Source organism: Pelobates fuscus, chromosome 1, assembly GCF_036172605.1.
Source record: "Pelobates fuscus isolate aPelFus1 chromosome 1, aPelFus1.pri, whole genome shotgun sequence".
NCBI lineage: Eukaryota > Metazoa > Chordata > Amphibia > Anura > Pelobatidae > Pelobates > Pelobates fuscus.
In genome coordinates, this window is record NC_086317.1 from 104,022,221 (window position 1) to 104,041,217 (window position 18,997).

At 38.0% G+C, this 18,997-nt stretch overlaps 1 protein-coding gene across 1 annotated transcript in view; it reads right to left on the bottom strand.

Moving 5' to 3' along the window:
* EFHC2 (EF-hand domain containing 2) overlaps positions 1-15,336 on the bottom strand; it is a 111,918-nt gene extending 96,582 nt beyond the window's left edge. The window contains exons 1-8 of the mRNA XM_063444268.1: positions 15,216-15,336; positions 11,090-11,278; positions 8,907-9,057; positions 7,466-7,689; positions 6,414-6,665; positions 5,223-5,330; positions 2,884-3,022; positions 501-666 (exon numbers count right to left, since the gene is read on the bottom strand). Coding sequence (XP_063300338.1) covers positions 501-666; positions 2,884-3,022; positions 5,223-5,330; positions 6,414-6,665; positions 7,466-7,689; positions 8,907-9,057; positions 11,090-11,278; positions 15,216-15,257 — 1,271 coding nt within the window. The 5' untranslated portion in view covers positions 15,258-15,336. The remainder of the gene's footprint in view (positions 1-500; positions 667-2,883; positions 3,023-5,222; positions 5,331-6,413; positions 6,666-7,465; positions 7,690-8,906; positions 9,058-11,089; positions 11,279-15,215) is intronic.
* Between the last annotated feature and the right edge of the window lie 3,661 nt (positions 15,337-18,997).

Here is an 18,997-nt window from a genome sequence, read left to right on the forward strand (position 1 = left end):
ACTGGTTGCAGCAGTTTATCATTTCTGTATTATACTCTTTACCTAGACTAAGTGAGTGTAGATCAGTAGTCTTGACTGTGAACAGACCTCTAGCTTTTATTACAGAAACATAAGTAAGCCACATCTTTATCGTACTTTATTTAACTATGCATAAACAAATCAGACTACTCATATACAGACTTAAACATGAAGTTAAAAGTAATATGGCAAAATCAGAATGGTGGTGTATCTTGTGCATATTCACATATTGTCTACATATACTGATTATGTTTTTGGTTACAATCCTTTTAGGCTGTAGGCTTGTTTTGAGAAATGCCTTGGTTGCATCTAGTTCCTATATGTGAAACATATCACAATTACTTCTACGTTTCGTTTATGGGTTGTAAAACTGCTAGATATGATAACACGTAAGTAGTCATATAGTAATAATAATAAAGACACTAATAGATACAGATATATAAAGAAGTTGTGCGTATGTTCCAGAAACAGCAATAAAATACCTGTCCTTTTCCATAAATTTCTTGAAATCACGCTGAGGTGGTTTTGGTAAAAGTCCTAAGCAGGAACAGAGAGAATCTTCCTCTGAACCAAAACCATTGTATGGTGGCAATTTTCTCTCAGTTCTTTGTGGTGGAGCAGCTTTGTACTGAACTGGGGCAAAGTCCTCTTTAAAAAAAAAGAATAATAGAACAGCATTCATTATTTTACATACCAATCATAATTTATTATATTTCTAATATTAAATTAAAGCCCAGTGATTTGTAAACATTCAGTTGCAGAGTAGGTGCTTAGAGTATTTCCACATTATGTGATAGTGCCCACATTATGAAAAAAAACAAAAAACAATACTTACAAGTGAATAAAACAGGCACTCAAAATATTAAAAATATTTATTTAAATTAAGTGGATATTCATTTAAAGGAACACTATAGGGTCAGGAACATAAATGTATTCCCGACCCTATTGTGTTAAAACCACCATCTAACCAACTTGGCCCCCCTTGCCTCCCTAAATACAGTAAAATCTTACTTGTATTCAAGTATGCAGCTGCTGCCTCTGTCCCTGAACTGGCTCTGTCTGCTGACATCATCAGAAGTGGTGTCCTGAGCCAATCACAATGCTTCCCCATAGGATTGACTGAGACTGTCAAGGATGCAGATCAGGGGCAGTGCCAGCACAAGTCAAACACAGCCCTGGCCAATCAGCATCTCCTCATAGAGATGAATTGAATCAATGAATCTCTATGAGGAAAGTTCAGTGTCTGCATGCAGAGGGCGGAGACACTAAATGGCAGTGCAGCACTGCACCAGGAAACAATTCTAGCAGCCATCTGAGGAGTGGCCAGTCACATTATCACTAGGCTATAATGTAAACACTGCATTTTCTCTGAATAGACAGTGTTTACTGCAAAAAGCTTGAAGGGAATTATTCTACTCACCAGAACAAATACAATAAGCTGTAGTTGTTCTGGTGACTATAGTGTCCCTTTAAGATCCAACTTAGCATGCAAATATCCTCTTAATAAGTACAATACCTCAATTTAGAATTACAGTAGCATGCAAAAGATAATGCACCATTATCTTTTGCATTATCTTGCAATATATTTTGCATGCTGTACTAAAGGAACAGTTTAGTGTTAGGAACGAACATGTTCCTCAGTCAAGCTGTGAAACTCCAGGAAGTGCCTCTAGTGGTTGTCTGGTACGGCAGTCACCAGAACCACTAAAGCTTAATGTAGTGGTTCTGGTGTTTATAGCCTGTCCCTGCAGGTTTTTGTAATGTAAACACACTGCCTTTTCAGAGAAAAGGGAATGTGTGCAGCACTGGCATTGGCTCATATGGAAGATCATATGGGTAGGGCATTGTGATGTCACATGGTGGGCAGGGTATATGGGGGGCGGCAAATGTTGTTTGCCTAGGGCGGGAAAAATCCTTGCACCAGCCCTGCTAGAGGTGACCCACTAAAATAGCATGGGGGATCAATATTGGCTCCTGAACCCGAGGTTAAGAACCATTCATCAAGATCCTTCAACCATTCTGGATAAAATCCATATACATTTTAAAACAGGAGAGGGAGCTCTAGAAATACTTTTAATTTAGTAAGCACTTAAGCAGAATTATCTATTTAGCATGATTGCCAGGTTGGTAGTGTCTTAAAATGATGTGTTGGCTTTATTCCCATGCATTCTATATCTGTGAGACACCGTGAAGTAAGCAATAGCTATGGGAGCTTATTAAGACTGACCTTTCATGTCAGAAGCTCAAGTCTCTTGCTGCCATTAACTAGAGGGAAAATGCATGAGAGAGCAATTGCTCCTCAATTTTTCTAATGTTTCCCTGCAGGCAATTTTCTACACCCAAGAACTGCTTCATAGAAATTACATTCATGTATTTTAAACCAGCTAGGGAATGCATAGAATCCTTTTGATCAAAAGCTTAAATGGACACTCCAAGCACCATAACCACTACTGATGGTTGACAAACGCTTTGTCAGAGCTAAGCTCTGCAGTGCAGGCCATAGTTCATTGGCTGAGAGTGATTAGCTGGTGCTCCCACCCAATGAGCTAACCCTGGTACAGCATCATATAATATAATGCAGGAAAGCACCAACTTTGCTTTAAAAAGAAAAAGGCAATATGGTGCCGTCACTTCTAATCATGTTCCCTAAAAGTACATCATCTCCACCCAAAAACACATTTTAAGATAACATTTTGCATAACATTTTGTTTGTGCATTTCATAATTTATTGCTATCTGTATTTATACTGTGAAACTACCATAAAATAAAATCAATATTAACATTATCATTTCCAGATACAAAAAAAAATCTCTCCTGTGGTTATAAACCATGCCAACTTTGCACAGATTTCGTTTTTTTTTTTACCAATTCCATATTTTGTTCTGTAATAATTCTTGGTGAATTCATCACAATCACAAAGAATAATATTTCTTCCCCATGCATTAAGCGCTACTCCTACTGCCAGGTCACAGTCCTTGTAAAACTCCTGATGCACAGCTCCTGTCTAAAAAAAAAAAAAAAAATCTCAATATTATTGAATTTTGCATCAAAAATTATGGTTTTCCAATTATGGTAAAAAATATTGTGAAGAATACAAAAAGAAATTCAAGCTCCAAGCAAATAAATACTGTCTAGTTTGGATCTTGGCACAGTTATGGATGTAATTGAAAACAAAATAAGAAAATTAAAAAGGTTCATATAGCATCCTATGATTGTAGTGACTGCAGTTTGAATTAATTATTTTTCTGATTGTCATTAATATCAAACAAACTGCTTCTCAGTGGTCTTCAGTGACTTACTGTATCTTTGCTAGTAATGGCAGTGTGTATATTTCTTATGCATTGCATGTGGGTTGGGTACAGAGGAAAAGTCAGATTAATGATACCCATTTTACGATATAATTACAGTATTGTATACATCTGTTTAGTCTCACTGTAGTTCTCCCATAAATCATAGGAGGTTTTTATACTATTAGTTTGTAGTAGACACAGCTATCTAATGGAGATTGTGAAAACCAGAGGACATGAAGATCTTCCAAACAGTCAGTATCTGTTGACAATTATGTAATTAAAGGACAACTTTAGGCACCCAGACCAATTCAGCTCAATGAAGTTGTCTGGGTGCCAGGTCCCCCTAGTTTTAACCCTGCCGCTGAAAACATAGCAGTTTCAGAGAAACTGCTATGTTTACACTGCAGGGTTAATCCAGCCTCTAGTGGCTGTCTCCCTGACAGCCACTTGAGGTGCCTCTGCGATTTACACTGAGTAAATCGCACTTACCTGACGCTGGGCGTCCTCACAGACCTCCTGCGTCAAATAAGATCCCCATAGGAAAGCACTGAGTAATGCTTTCCTATGGGCGGGTTTGAATGCGTGCGAGCCTCTGGCCGTGCATGCACATTCGGCTCCACTCGGGAGCTGAGGTCGGCGTGGGAGGAGAGGTCACCGGGGGAGGAGAGGTCACCGGCGCCGAGGGAGCCCGGCGCTGGATTAAGGTAAGTGGCTGAAGGGGTTTTAACCCCTTCAGCACCGAGGGAGGAGAGCCTATAGTGCCAGGAAAACAGGTTTGTTTTCCTGCCACTATAGGATCCCTTTAAACATAGAAGTATGACAATTTGCTATGTTTACAGTATTTTGTCAGATGGTCCCTTTGTCATTTTGAGCCTTTCCTGTTTCCTATGTAATCATATAACTTTTCTCTTTTATTAATGGCTCACACCAAGTTTCTGCATTAAAACATGTAACATCCTTTATTACATTTGTTGCATAAGTAAAGAGGGAAGAGGGTAAAATAGCTGAAATTGTTTCACATGATGAATAGTTAATGAATGTATTACTTAGTGTGAGAGTAGGATAATAGTGTATATGTGCTTGTCTGTCTAAACTTCACTGATTTGAAGAGATGGAGAAGTTCATTTCATCTCAAAGCGTTTTAGTGATTTACTCACATATGCCATTTTATTAGAATTTGGTCTTAGACAAATTGAGATTGATCCAATTTGGGGCAATTCATCTGAAAAACCTTAACTTTGAAATGTTATATGGACAAATCGCAAAACAATTGAAATGGACAATGAATGAACTATTTTGTTGTTTTTCATGATTTCGAGTTCCATCCGTTGTGCCCCCCCCCAAAAAAAAAGATGATTAATGTAAAAAAAAGATGATTAATGGTTAGGGGAAACAAACTAAATGTTGATTTTATTCACAGATCATGTGAGAAGTGACCAATTGAGGGGGGGGAAAAAGTAGACAAAAAATAAATTTAAAAAAAATAAAATATACATATATATATACGTACATACACACACAACCTATATAAATATAGATTTGTTTACTGTTCCTCCTTTTTCCCTTCTATTGGTTACTTATTCTCACTTGATCGTTGAACCAAATGGCACAAAAATGAACCTCTTGGTGTACTGCAAAATATATCCGTAATATTACTATTATGTAGATGTTTTGTAGTACACTGGCTAATTTGTATTTGGCCAGTACATTGAATAATATATATTTTGCAGTACTACACTGGCCAATTTTCCACCATTTTGGTTCATCTAAATAGTTTTTTCCCAAAACAATCACATGGACGAAATTCATTTTAAACACCAAATGGATGAAACCTGAATTCTCTGAAACAAACTTATTTGGGGATTGAACATTTTTTTGCCATGCAGTAGTCTACATTTTATTTATATTTCCCACCTTTAGATTATCCAGAATATAACGACCACCATGTCCCATTGGTCCAAATACATTCAAGACAGTGCGTGAAGTAACCTCCCCTGGTTTGTACATTTCTGTGGGGGCATCCTACATAAGAAATTAAGGGGAAAAAATAACAGTAAAAAAAAAGAAGTTAAACAACATGTTTAATTCACTTAAAAAATGTAATTTCAAAGCTGACTTATAACTGTTACCTCTTTAAAAAAAACTAAATGAATTGTTAGTCAAGTACACATAAAATGATAATGTTTGGACCAAGTGCTGTCCTTTGTCAAGACTCAATCTCATCAGGGATTTAATTTCACTTAAACTGATGTGAAACTTTAAACTCTTTTTTTCTGAGTTATGGTGAACTTTCAAAGTTTTAAAAGACAGGCAATACATGTGGTCTCATCCATAAACAGCCCCATACACACACACACACACACACACAACCCCACAGCAGCATGTGCAACCCAGCACACACTCAAACACACACGCAAACTAGCATTGAGTCAGCAAGGAGGGTAAATCAGGTTGTGTCTCCCTCTCATGTTTTTCATAAATTAATATTGATTCTGTAGCTTGATACTTTTCCATAATGTTGTTTAAAGGAACACTATAGTCACCTAAATTACTTTAGCTAAATAAATCAGTTTTAGTGTATAGATCATTCCCCTGCAATTTCACTGCTCATTCACTGTCATTTAGGAGTTAAATCACTTTGTTTCTGTTTATGCAGCCCTAGCCACACCTCCCCTGGCTATGATTGACAGAGCCTGCATGAAAAAAAAAAAAAAAAAAAAAAACTGGTTTCACTTTCAAACAGATGTAATTTACCTTAAATAATTGTATCTCAATCTCTAAATTGAACTTTAATCACATACAGGAGGCTCTTGCAGGGTCCAGCAAGCTATTGACTTAGCAGGGGATAAGAAAATCTTAATTAAACAGAACTTGCAATAAAGAAAGCCTAAATAGGGCTCTCTGTACAGGAAGTGTTTATGGAAGGCTGTGCAAGTCACATGCAGGGAGGTGTGACTAGGGTTCATAAACAAAGGGATTTAACTCCTAAATGGCAGAGGATTGAGCAGTGAGCCTGCAGAGGCATGTTCTATACACCAAAACTGCTTCATTAAGCTAAAGTTGTTCAGGTGACTATAGTGTCCCTTTAATTCTTGTTGCCTTTACCTTGGGCAGCTTTCCTCTATGGAGAAATACTGGAACTGTATCTCTGCCAGCATTTGGTGGTATTATCTCAATAATCTCAATGGTGTCGTCTGCTAGGAAATAATGTAGAATAAGGTCCCGGCAATCCCCAAACATTGAGAGTGTGTCATCCCAGAAGCAGTAGAAACGTAGCACTTCTCTGTCATGTTCCAGAAACTGTTTGAGTGTATCTGTACGCTCATATGGACGCAAAGGCTTCATATTTTCTTTCATCTGTAATATAAAGAAAACATTACAAAATACTATGTAAATTAATGGATTGTACAATAATTCTTCTAAAGATAAATTCATATGTGTAAAATATTTCAGGAGAAATAAACAGGAAACAAATGAGACATTTCTGCTGGTTATAGTAAGTATAAAACAACTAGAATTGTGGCACATTATCTTCAAACAAATCTGACTATGTGCACAGTGACAGAATACCTGTCCAAGAAACCTATCCAGAATGATCATAATTTTGACATATTATTCCCTTTTAGGATTATTTCTTCATAGGGACATCAATGTATGAACATAAATTTAGTTTATATCAAAGTGCAAATTAAAAGAAACTGCGGTAATATATGTAAATGTTATCAATCTGAATTTTACATGATCGACCCAATAAATTTGAATTTAATAGAAAACAAATTTGCTATTATTTATTTTTATCTGTGATGTTTCTGTTGAAAATGTGCTCAATTTTGATTGGCATGAAACATGAAATGGTCATTGGGAATCGTAATCTGTGCTTTCTGATGTGTATTCTTGTAGCATTAATAGGAGAAAACAGCCTTCTTGTTCTGCTGCAATGGACTGAAATTTCCCTTTACAATGTGTGTTCTAAATGATTAGATACATTTTTGTTGAATAATCTGATTCTAAGTGAAGCACTCAAGACTTTAGTACACCACTCGGTAATCAAAACTCTCTCCAAATTTACTGGGAACATGATAGCATTAATTAGAACCATAATACTAGCACTATATAAATGGTAGGTATAAATAATATTTACAGAATTAATCAATTACCTTTCTGCGTATTGTGGAGTAAGAGTCCGGTGGAATTGACCCAGGAGGATTTAATCGGATTCCCAGTTTCCTTAGAAAATTATGTGTAAACTCATCACAGTTCACAATTTTAAAAAATCTTGAATAAAAAACAATGTCCATATTGATGTTAAAATCATCGACAGTGTAAAACTGATCATCGTTAGGCGAAGGAAGTGGAATCCGATGACGTCGTATTATTGTGCCTTCAATAAAAATTATTAATAACGATAATTAATATTAATAAAAAAATATATTTAGAGAGTGTGAGAAAAAAAAGGTACAGTTATAAAAGAGGTAAAGGGTATAATAGAGGAATATAAATATTCAATAACTGTTTTACCACTGGCCAGATAATGTTTAGGAGTTTATATGGAGTGAAACATAATTATCTTTCTCCCATCCCTTTTTCCATTTTATACCACTCTGTGAAAATGTGAAAATGACTAGATTGGAGGGAAAAGGGTAAATTTTATGATAAACGTAATGATAGTTATTTCTCAATAACTAAAATGTCAATATTGAGAGACATGTGAGCTACGACGATCTATTTCCTTTTTTTTTTTATATATATTCTTTATTTTTGTTGTGCAGAAAAAATTGACAGACATGTCTGCAGTGCCACCATAGCAGTAGCAGGCAAGATTAGGCATTCATTGACAGAACACAAGATGGAAGTCGCACATTTTGCTAAAGTAACATATTAATACTAATTATGTTGTTAGATGATTAAAATCCAAGAACAGTATAAAATTACAAATGGTTTTATAACCTAGCGTCTTCGTGGTGTATAGCAAGATAACTACACGTGTAAATAATAAGTCGGAGTGTTGTAATGTGAAAATAATAAGTCTAGGGTAAAAAGGTCGTTGTAGTATGAGCTCGGACTGTGACACTCGTAGCTTGGCTTGGGGGCCGCTCTGGAGTGGGATGGAGCAGGGAGATTGTCTGGCTTTTCGTAGTTAGTGTTTTGTCGTCCTCTGGGGTGTACGACGATCTATTTCCACATGTGGTCTAGAATAGATTTCCTGTGAATGCATTTCCCCTATGATTTTTCTTACATAAAGATTTGCTGTGTCTTATAACCAGAAAAGTAAACCATATTTTTACAAGAAGTAAGCAGAAGCAGATATCGACGATAAACAGGAAGCGGTAATAAAAAAACAAAAGAAATACAAATAAATTAAATAAATAATTCACCCACAATATACTGCTCAATAAAATGTTACTACACAAACAACAAAACATCTACAATGCTACACGAGATTAGAGAAGAATATAGCTGGGACTGTTTTGTGCACTTGAAGAATGTATTCATAGATTAACCAGTAGCACACAGCAAGAAATAGGCAGAAAAATAGTCATTTCAGTAAGATTTGTGAAAATTCTTTATATTTACTCTGAAAAACTACTATTAACATACCCTGTGGTATACCGCTATTTTTTATTTGGGGTTCCACTACTTGTATTGTGTCATCCTCGAGGTAGAAATATATTTTGCAGTGTCTGATTCGACGTGTTTCTTCTCTACTCAGTGGAACTACCTCCTCAAAATATGCTTCGAATGAAAGAACCTAGCAAAAGTATATTACATGGTCAATACGTTAATCCAAAAACATAACTGTAATGTAAGGGTGTAGTAAATTAGACATGTTTAATATCAACAATTTCACTCCAAATGCATATACTGTATTGCAAACCAGGTATACTTTGTATAATGAAAAGCAGATAGTTTAGTAAACAATTAATTCTAACTAAAGCTTTAAATATTTGTATTAAAAAAAATGTTAATAAATCTAAATGTATAATGGTAATGCTATTGTGTGTGTTATGTTATGTTATTCATTTTTGATTTACCATTTATTTTAATAAACTGTATATAACTAAAATATCACAAGTGTATAACTATAGTCAAACATTAAACATTTTGCTTCAAATAATGAGTTGATTGATGGTTGATTGATGATATACCTATATTTTACCAAGAAGAACTTGCAGTATAATTGTATTCTTCTTATTTTTATTCTTAATAAAAAGTGGGGGTGTTTTTTTTTATTTTATTTTTAAAAAGTCTTTATTTAAGGCACTCGCATATAATCATAAAAATGATGATTAGGACATTGTTCTCTTAATGCTTGCAAATGTTACATTTTGGTAAAATTTTTGCATACATTTTTAAAATACTTATCAATGTTTATGAAATAACATACATAGGCAAGTACACAAAACACCTTCATGTGGAAAACAGGACTGGGCCGCAATCAGGGTGTGACAGTGCTGAGGGCCTGGATGGCTTGGGAAATATATGAAGATCAGGGCCGCCACCAGGGGGGTACAGGCAATACACATGTAAGGGGCCTGGCCCCATAGTAAAAATGTGCATAAGCAATTCTACATAGCTGCGGAAAAGGAAGATCAAAGATCTAAGCATTCTTCCCTGCATAGAGAGGAGGCATGGAAGGCTGTCTGTATCCTCACCGCTGGGCTTTTTATCTCTCGCAACAAGAGCCTAGGCAGCCGGAAAAGTGCTAATAGGTTTCACTAGGCCAGGAGGGAACGCATGTCCTTTCTCACTGGCACAGATAAGAGGTAGCGAAAAACATAAAATATAGACAAAAAAAAAAAAACTTGCACCTGTCACTACCTGCAGATGACAGCCTTTATCCCATCCCATAAAGGCAGGCAGACACACACAAACACACTAGATCCTCCGTGCACACAAACTCTGCATCCCTTACACATACTGCATCCCTTATACACACACACTATATCCTCAATGCACACACTCTGCATCCCTGAAACACACATTGCATCCTTCACACTCACTCACTCTGCATCCCTTACACACACGCATACACACACTGCAAGCCTTGCACACACATGCTGCCTCCTTTACACACACACACTGCATCGCATACACACACAATTCCAATTCTTTATACAACACCAACATATTCCACAACAGGAAACAAAACAGACATTCAATTCTAACAAAACATGTATAACATACAGGAACAGTAGCTGTAGAGGTTCCTGCCAGAACAAGCTTACAGTCTACATACTGCATCCACTATTCACACACACTACATGCCTTATAAACAGACACTCTTCAGCCACTATACAATCTGCATCCCTTACACAACAGTTGCACCACTTATACACCCACACAACAAATCACCTATACATACATACACTGCATCCAGTTTACAAACTACATCCCCTACATGCACTGCATTACCTATACACATACACTACATCCCCTAAACACACACATTGCATCCCTTAAAAACACAAACTACATCCCCTACCACAGTTCTAAGTGCCTGTAAGATTATAGTGAAGAGAGGAGCGAACCCTGTAGGTGGACTCGTGGCCAGCCTAGTGGAGAGTCTCGGTACTGGCCCCAGGCCTTGAGCTTTGTAAGGGGTCCCAAAATATCTGATGGTAATTCAATTATTTCTCCAGCTCAGCTTTGACTACAATTTACAGTTTCGCTGATTATTGTTCCCAATTCCTAGTTTAGTGAAAAGCGAGTATAAGTAGAATAGTCATTGCATATTGTCCTATTAACTTATAGGCAGACAAGCGTTATACACACCAACACACCTGTTTGTCAAAAGCTACCCAGGATGGAGCATTGCTGCCTACTCCTTTAGGAAACACACTGAATTTAGGTTTTGGTTTCTGTCCAAGAAGGGGTTCGCCACCAATTCCAGGCTTTTCTTCTCCAAGTAGCATAGATATATCATTGGAATAGCCAAAATGCTGCGATTTGTGGAATTTTTCCTTCCCTAGCTGAAAAAAGAAATGATACCAATGATGTCAATGTTATATTACTGACATTAATATTATGAGCAGTTTATGAAAATACAACATTTACCCACAGCAGAAGAGAAGATGGATTTCCTGGTCAAGTGAGTTTGTTAGGCCACAAGAATTATGAGTCCCCCATTGTAGGGTATGGATTGACATGAAGCAATACACTGTACATTTTGATTAAAAGATAGCCTATATATTGTGCAGAAGAGTAATTTCCAAATATAGCTGTAGCTGCACTTAGTACATCTGGACACTTGGGAGCACTGTAACATTAGCAGAAAGCAATGTGTAGTCATGCATTGAGGGCTTAGCTCCTCCCGCTAAGCCACTGCAATAGTCACTACAGAAATTAATGCATCTATAGCATACAGAGATCTGCATTTCAGAGAAATCATGCATGCATAACATATGCGTTTGCATGTTGCTAAATGTGTTGTGTGTCCTTGATATGTTGGTCCATGATATGTCAATGCTGTTATTCAGGTGCTCCAATTCATGTGGGCTCTGAGTTATGTATTATGCAGGAGTTGTATGAATTACAAGTGTCCCATATCCCTGTGCTTTAATGAATGCCCCACCTACAATGGGGGGGGGGGGGAGGGGGGAAGGGGGAGAGAGAGAGACTGACTGTAAGTAAGTGTGCATGTCTGTGTGTGTGTGATACTGACTGCCTGTAAGTGTGTGTGACTGACTAAGTGTTATCAAAGTGTTATCATTATACCATTTTGATAAAGCCCCAGCGGTGAAACGCGTTATGGTTATTTATATTGTGTTATTTATAAAATAAATGATTTTTTGGTTAGATATTTGTACCATTATAATTTTTTATACACTATTATAATTTTTATTATTTCAACTATTTTCCTGGCATTTTTATACTATATATCCTGAAGTGGGGACTATACCACTAACGCTACCTTTAAATTGCAGTGTGACCTGCACTTTCCTTGTGAGTATATTTTATTTTATTTTATTCACCACCTCAATAATACCATCAGAGAGCACTATTTGCTGTTTTTATTTCCTTCTTCTGAGAGTTGGACAAAACCCCTGGAGGACAAGACATCCTGTAAGCGGGGATTATTCCGCTATATGCCTACAAACCCTGAGCTGGCTATAGCTCATCCAAATGTGAGTGTACCACTTATGTTTTAATACTGCTATATTAACTGTTAACACTCCGCACGATTGGTCCTCTCTTCTTATGTTTTCCATATCACGAGACGGTGTGAACTACTACAACAAGAGAATTCACCCCCACAGTGGAATTAGAGACTAGAATCATCTGATCTCTTGATACGCATTGGAACTTATCTATTATTATTTTTAACTCTACTTATTTTTTTTTATTATCGTTTATCTTTTATTGATTTATTTATTTTTAATTTTGGCGCAACCTTTCTTTGTTTTTACTGTATATTCCTTATATAGAGGGTTAGAGGGTTACCCTCTATAAGGACGCTGCCTGTCCTATATATTATTAGCGCTAACCTAAACCCCTTTTGTCTGGACTGACTAAGTGTGTGTGTGTAAGTGTATAAGTGTGTGTGCGTGCAGGTGACTATATGCCTGGGTCTGTGTGCATGTGACTGTATTTGATCGTATATGTGTAAAACTGTGTGCATCTGACTGTGTGTCTGACTGTGGGAATGTGTGCATGTGGCACTGCAAAAATATACATAATTCTCCATCAGCAGGAACCCAAGAAAGCCACAAAAGGTATGTTAACAAGAGGGTGGTGCAACAAATTACATGTATGTGTGTGTTAGTTTGTGTGTATCTGTGTGTCAGAGTGTGTATTTTAGTGTCTGTGAATCTATCAGTGTGTGTCTGCCTATCAGTGTGTGCATCTGTGTGTCATTGTATGTATGTGTGTGTATGTATGTGTCAATGTGTGCATATGTGACAATGTGTGTATCTGTGTGTCAGTGTGTATCTGAGTGTGCATGTATGTGTCAGTGTGTGTATCTGAGTGTGCGTGTATGTGTCATTGTGCACATTTGTTTATGAGTGTGTGTATCTGTGTGTCAAGGTGTATGTATGTGCCAGTGAGTATCTGTGTGTCACGGTTGTGTATGTGTCAGTGTGTTTATCCGTGTATCAAGGTGTGTGTATATGTCAGTGTGTGTTTAATACACACAAATGTACATCTGCATTTAAAAGCCAACACTACTTACGAACATAACCTTTCAATCAATAGCAAACATTACATACAAACACACCCCTGTATTCAAACGATAAAATTATATACAAACACCAACACTACACACAAAATCACACCTGCATGTAAAAGCCAACACTACATACAAATACATCCATGCAGTCAAAAGCAACACTACACACAAGTACACTGCACTCCAATGGCAAAAGCACATAAAAATACATCCCTACAAGCACACACAAACTCAAACATGTAAAATACACTGCTCACAAATACAACTCTGCAAGGATGCACAAATGGTTAATCCCTGGCTGGCATAGCATCATGGGAGTTCGACAGATGGGAATCTACCTTTTGGCCACCCTTGCGCTAAAGGGGAGCTCAAAAAATGTCTTGCACTCTTTAGTTCCGCAACTGCAGATTACAGGAGGACAAGAGTCAAGTCAGCAGCTAAGGCCATGCTGATCCCTAATTGGATAAGTTACACTGTATAGAATAAAATCAAGAACATGTATATGTGATAGAAGAAGCATCGTTAAGAGAGTGAATTGATGCTGCAGAAAACTGCAAAACACTTTTCAATTTTTTAAAAGCAAAACTAAACTAATTTGAACAAGGAGATAAATACTGCATGGATATGAAGCCAAAACCTCAAATGCACTTATGTTGGTGCCCAGAGAATTTCTTTAAAAAGCAAGTGTTCTAGAGCCCGTATCAGATTTCCTGATATGCATAAAGCTCCTTGTATATCCATTATCATTATTAGCAAAAGAAATGACTACAAGCAGAAAAAGTACAGTAGATTTTGATTATAATATGCACATACATACATAAACAAACAGATGCGAAAAACACTGCTCACAAATACATCTCTGCAAAGATGGGCAAATGGTAAATCAGAAACTACAATTTAAAATAGTGTAATAACCACGATAAAATTATAAATATAAATTAAAATTATAACGATAACACAGACGGAATAAGTGATTCATGTAAATAAAAAAATAGCAGGGATAACCCGAAATTTAAAATCCAGAGCCTAATTTCTAAATCGAGGGATAATTAATTTCTATACTAAATGCTACTGCAGTACCAATATTTCAGTTACAATACACTTTACCATTACGTGTTTATTTTTTTTGTTTGATACAGATACAATACAATAGTCATAAATACATAGTATAATGATATATCTAAACTACATGAAAGGCCATTGCTGCTGTAGTGTTTTAATCTCGATTTTGTATTATTTTCTAGCCTCTCTGTTCTGTCTGTATATAGATACAAATTCCTCTCCTGCTGCTTCCTTCACTTAATTATTTAATTATTTTATATTGGCAATGTGACACACAGCTGTATTTTTTTTTTTTTTTTTTTTAAACGACTTTTGGAATCCTAACCAAAAATGCACAAATCTGCTCATTATAACACTTGTCTCAAGTGAATGCTGAGCTCGTCTGATTAGCACTGTTTTGCTTATAAACACAGCATTACATATGCTGGTAAACTTTCTAATCAACTAAAACAGTAACATTGGCAGAAAAAGCAAATAGAAGCTTAACTAAGCCACCAAACGTATTAAGTGAGAGGGATTTACAATGTGTATTTTATACAATATATATTATTAATGGAAAGTAATGGCTCAGTGTGTGGATATTCACTGTCCTAGTGTGATTATGACATTCCATATTCATTTGAGACAAATAGGAAAATGTTCCTAAATTAACAAGCCTTTTTATATTTTATACTCACATTTCTGTTGAAGGAGTTTCCTGGTAGGAGAGGTAAAGCCATTTTCAGCTCAGTTGAGCAGGAGCACAATACAGAGCTTCACAATACAGGATAGGGATGGGGATAGCCTACTTGACCACTGTTGCTAAGGTGATAGCATTGTTTTCAGCCATGTTACTTAGTTACTGTCGTGCAAAACTGAACTTTTTTTTTTCATTTCCTCCTAACTTTATTTATACATTTGTCAGTAAACATTACTGGTTTTCAATTCTAGTTTGTGAAATAAATATAGTGAAAGCAAAATGCTCCTGGCAAGTTGATTTGCTGATTTCCGAGAAAATTATTTTGTTAGTTTTAACTTTTTTTTTTAATAAATTTTATAGTTACAATTAACAGTCCACTAAAAACTAGTCAGCATTTATTTATTTATTTATTTATTTTTCTTTAACAATGTATGCATTCAGGGATTTGGATTTTATTTAAAACAAATCTACTTGTCCAAGTGACCAAATCAGTAGCCCACTCTACATGTCCATCATAACAATCTATTTGTCCTGACATCAAATCATTTTAGTTACAAAGATTGGGGCATCTGCCAAAAGCTCAGGACATTCAAATGGCTATTTGCTAAACTCTGAATTTTCAAAATGTAAATCTAAGTAAAAAAACTGAGGCAAAAATAGCTGATCTGGTATTATAATTCTCCAACTCTGCTACAGTCCCAGCATGGCTACCTTTGCCTTAGGTTTACTATTTGTATTCATTTTGCAAATATTCTGTTTCATTAATTACCCTGAGTGTTTCATATTCTCTCCCTTTGTCCTATTGTTTGCTGGCTGTGTGTCATGTGTGATTGACTGCTTTGTGTATATAGTGTGTGCTGGGTGTGCTTATTGTGTCCTGACTGTGTGAAATGTGTGTGTGGCGTATGCTGGCAGTATGTAATGTGTGAAATGTGTGTGTGGCGTATGCTGGTAGTATGTAATGTGTGTAATGTGTGTGCGGTGTATGCTGGCAGTACGTAATAAGTGTGGCGTATGCTGGCAGTATGTAATGTGTGAAATGTGTGTGTGGCGTATGCTGGCAGTATGTAATGTGTGTAATGTGTGTGCGGTGTATGCTGGCAGTATGTAATAAGTGTGGCGTATGCTGGCAGTATGTAATGTGTGTAATGTGTGTGCGGTGTATGCTGGCAGTACGTAATAAGTGTGGCGTATACTGGCAGTATGTAGTGTGTTTAATGTGTGTGTGGTGTATGCTGGCAGTATGTAATGTGTGTAATGTGTGTGTGGTGTGTGCCAGGGCCGGACTGGGAAAAAAAATTTGGCCCGGGCCAGAGAGGGTGTGTTTTGTCATGAATAATGACAAGCACGCCCCCTCTGAAAGTGAGCATGTTAGTTCAATGTGCAGAGCCCTGAAGAGCTCAAGCATGGGGAAAATGCCCTGTATTTGTTCTGTGCAGCGCAAGCAAATTTAATAACATGCGTGCGATGTGTTTGCTTTTAACCTGGCCTCCATAAGTGGGATACCACAGGACAAAAGGGCCATGTGTTTGGAGCCTGCTAGTGGGATTGCTTGTGTGTAGAGTGAGCTGATTGTGCTATGGTATTGTGCAAATAGGTCAATTTCATTCGTGTTTGTGGTGTAATATGTGTGGCTAGGGGCTGTAGAGAGTGCGTGTATGTATAGGGGGCATAGTGTGTATAGGGGATGTAGTGAGTGTGTGCATACGGGCTATAGTGTGTGTGTATAGGTGACAAAGTGTGTGTAAGGGTTGTAGAGAGTGTGTGTTTAGAGAATGTTGTATGTGTTTGCTTACAAGGAATGTAGTGTGTGCATGGGGGATCCAGAGTTTGTATGTCAGGAATTTAGTATGTGTAGGTGGTGCAGTGTGTGTGTGTAGGAGATCTAGTGTGTAAATGACCCAGAGTGTGTGTGTGTGAGTGTGTGTATAGAGGATTCAGAGTGTATATTTTATGTTTGGACATATTGTATGTGTGAGGGGCACGTATTATGTGTTGGGTGTATGTGTGAAGGGTGCAGCATGTGTGTGTGAGGGGTGCAGTGTGTGTGTGTGTGTGTGTGTGTGTGTGTAAGAGGGGTGCTGTGTGTGTGAGGGTGTTCTTATCTGCTGTCACATTCTATGATTCTAATTCTTTGTCTGTTAAGTCACTGAGGGTTAATTTATACATTATATATATATATATATATGAGTGTGTGTTTGTGCTGTATATGTGTGAGAGCGTGCTGTGTGTGTCTGTGGGTGCTGTTTGTCTGAGGGTGCTGTGTGTGTATGAGGGTGCTGTGTGTATGAGGGTGCTGTGTGTGTATGAGGGCACTGTGTGTGTGTGTGTGATGGTGATGTGTGTGTATGAGGGTGCTGTGTGTGTCTGAGGGTGCTGTGTGTGTGTATGAGGGTGCTGTGTGTGTGTATGATGGTGCTGTGTGTGTATGATGGTGCTGTGTGTGTGTGAGGGTAATGTGTGTGTGTGAGGGTAATGTGTGTGTATGAGGGTGCTGTGTGTGTGTATGAGGGTGCTGTGTGTGTCTGAGGGTGCTGTGTGTGTACGAGGGTGCTGTGTGTGTATGAGGGTACTGTGTGTGTCTGTGTGGGGGTGTGTGATGTGTGTATATGAGGGTGCTGTGTGTATGAGAGTGCTGTGTGTGTCTGAGGGTGCTGTGTGTGTCTGAGGGTGCTGTGTGTGTATGAGGGTGCTGTGTGTGTGTGTGGGGGGGGTGCTGTGTGTGTATGAGGGTGATGTGTTTGTGTATGAGGGTGCTGTGTGTGTCTGAGGGTGCTGTTTGTGTCTGAGGTTGCTGTGTGTGTGTAGTGGGGTACTAGGAGTGTCTGAGTGTACTGTGAGTGAAGGTCTATTTAAATATACGTGCTGCCTTCCCTGATGGTCCAGTGGTGAGAGTGAACTCTAGCCTGCAGGGTAACCGCAGCAACGCTCAGAATCCCGCGAGAGGAACCCGGTGGAGCTGCTGGCTAGAGCTCCCCGTGTTCTCTCTTGCTTACCTCACTCCCCAGCCGGCGGCCGCTTGTAACTACCTGTGGGCCAGTGAGGGAGATCTTTGATCTCCCCATCGGCCCATGGAGGCACACAGCAGGGCCGGCGCTCGGATAGCGCCAGCTCTGCATGAGCCGACAGGGGAGATTCTGAGCCATCGCGGCCAGGCCTGGTGTATGCTGTCAGTATGTAATGTGTGTAATGTGTATGGTGTATGCTGTCAGTATGAAATGTGTGTGTGGCGTATTCTGGCAGTATGCAATGTGTGTAATGTGTATGTAGTGTATGCTGGCAGTACATAATGTGTGTGCCGTATGCTGGCAGTATGTAATGTGTGTGTGATGTATGCTGGCACAGTATGTAAAGTGTGTAATTTGTGTGTGGCATATGCTGGCAGTATGTAATGTGTGTAATGTGTGTGTTGTGTATGCTGGCAGGATGCAGTGGTGTATCCTGGTTTTGTGCTGCCCTAGTGATTGGATCAGGCTACCACTTCTGCTGATGTCAGCAGGCAGTGGGCAGTTCTAAAGTAAACAGGGACAAAATATGAGGCTGCAGACGTGAATACAAGTAAGTTTTACTCTTTTTAGGGAGGCATGACTGGGCCAGGGGGTTATATGGTGGTTTTAACCCTACAGGGTCAGGCATACATTTTTGTGTTCCTGACCCTATAGTGCTTCTTTAACAAAGGGGACCAGGAACGCTCAGGTCCAGAACGTGCTGCTGCAGCTCCTGTTGTTGTTTTACCATGCATTTTCTTGTTGTTTATATCAGAACAAAGTATAGATTTTC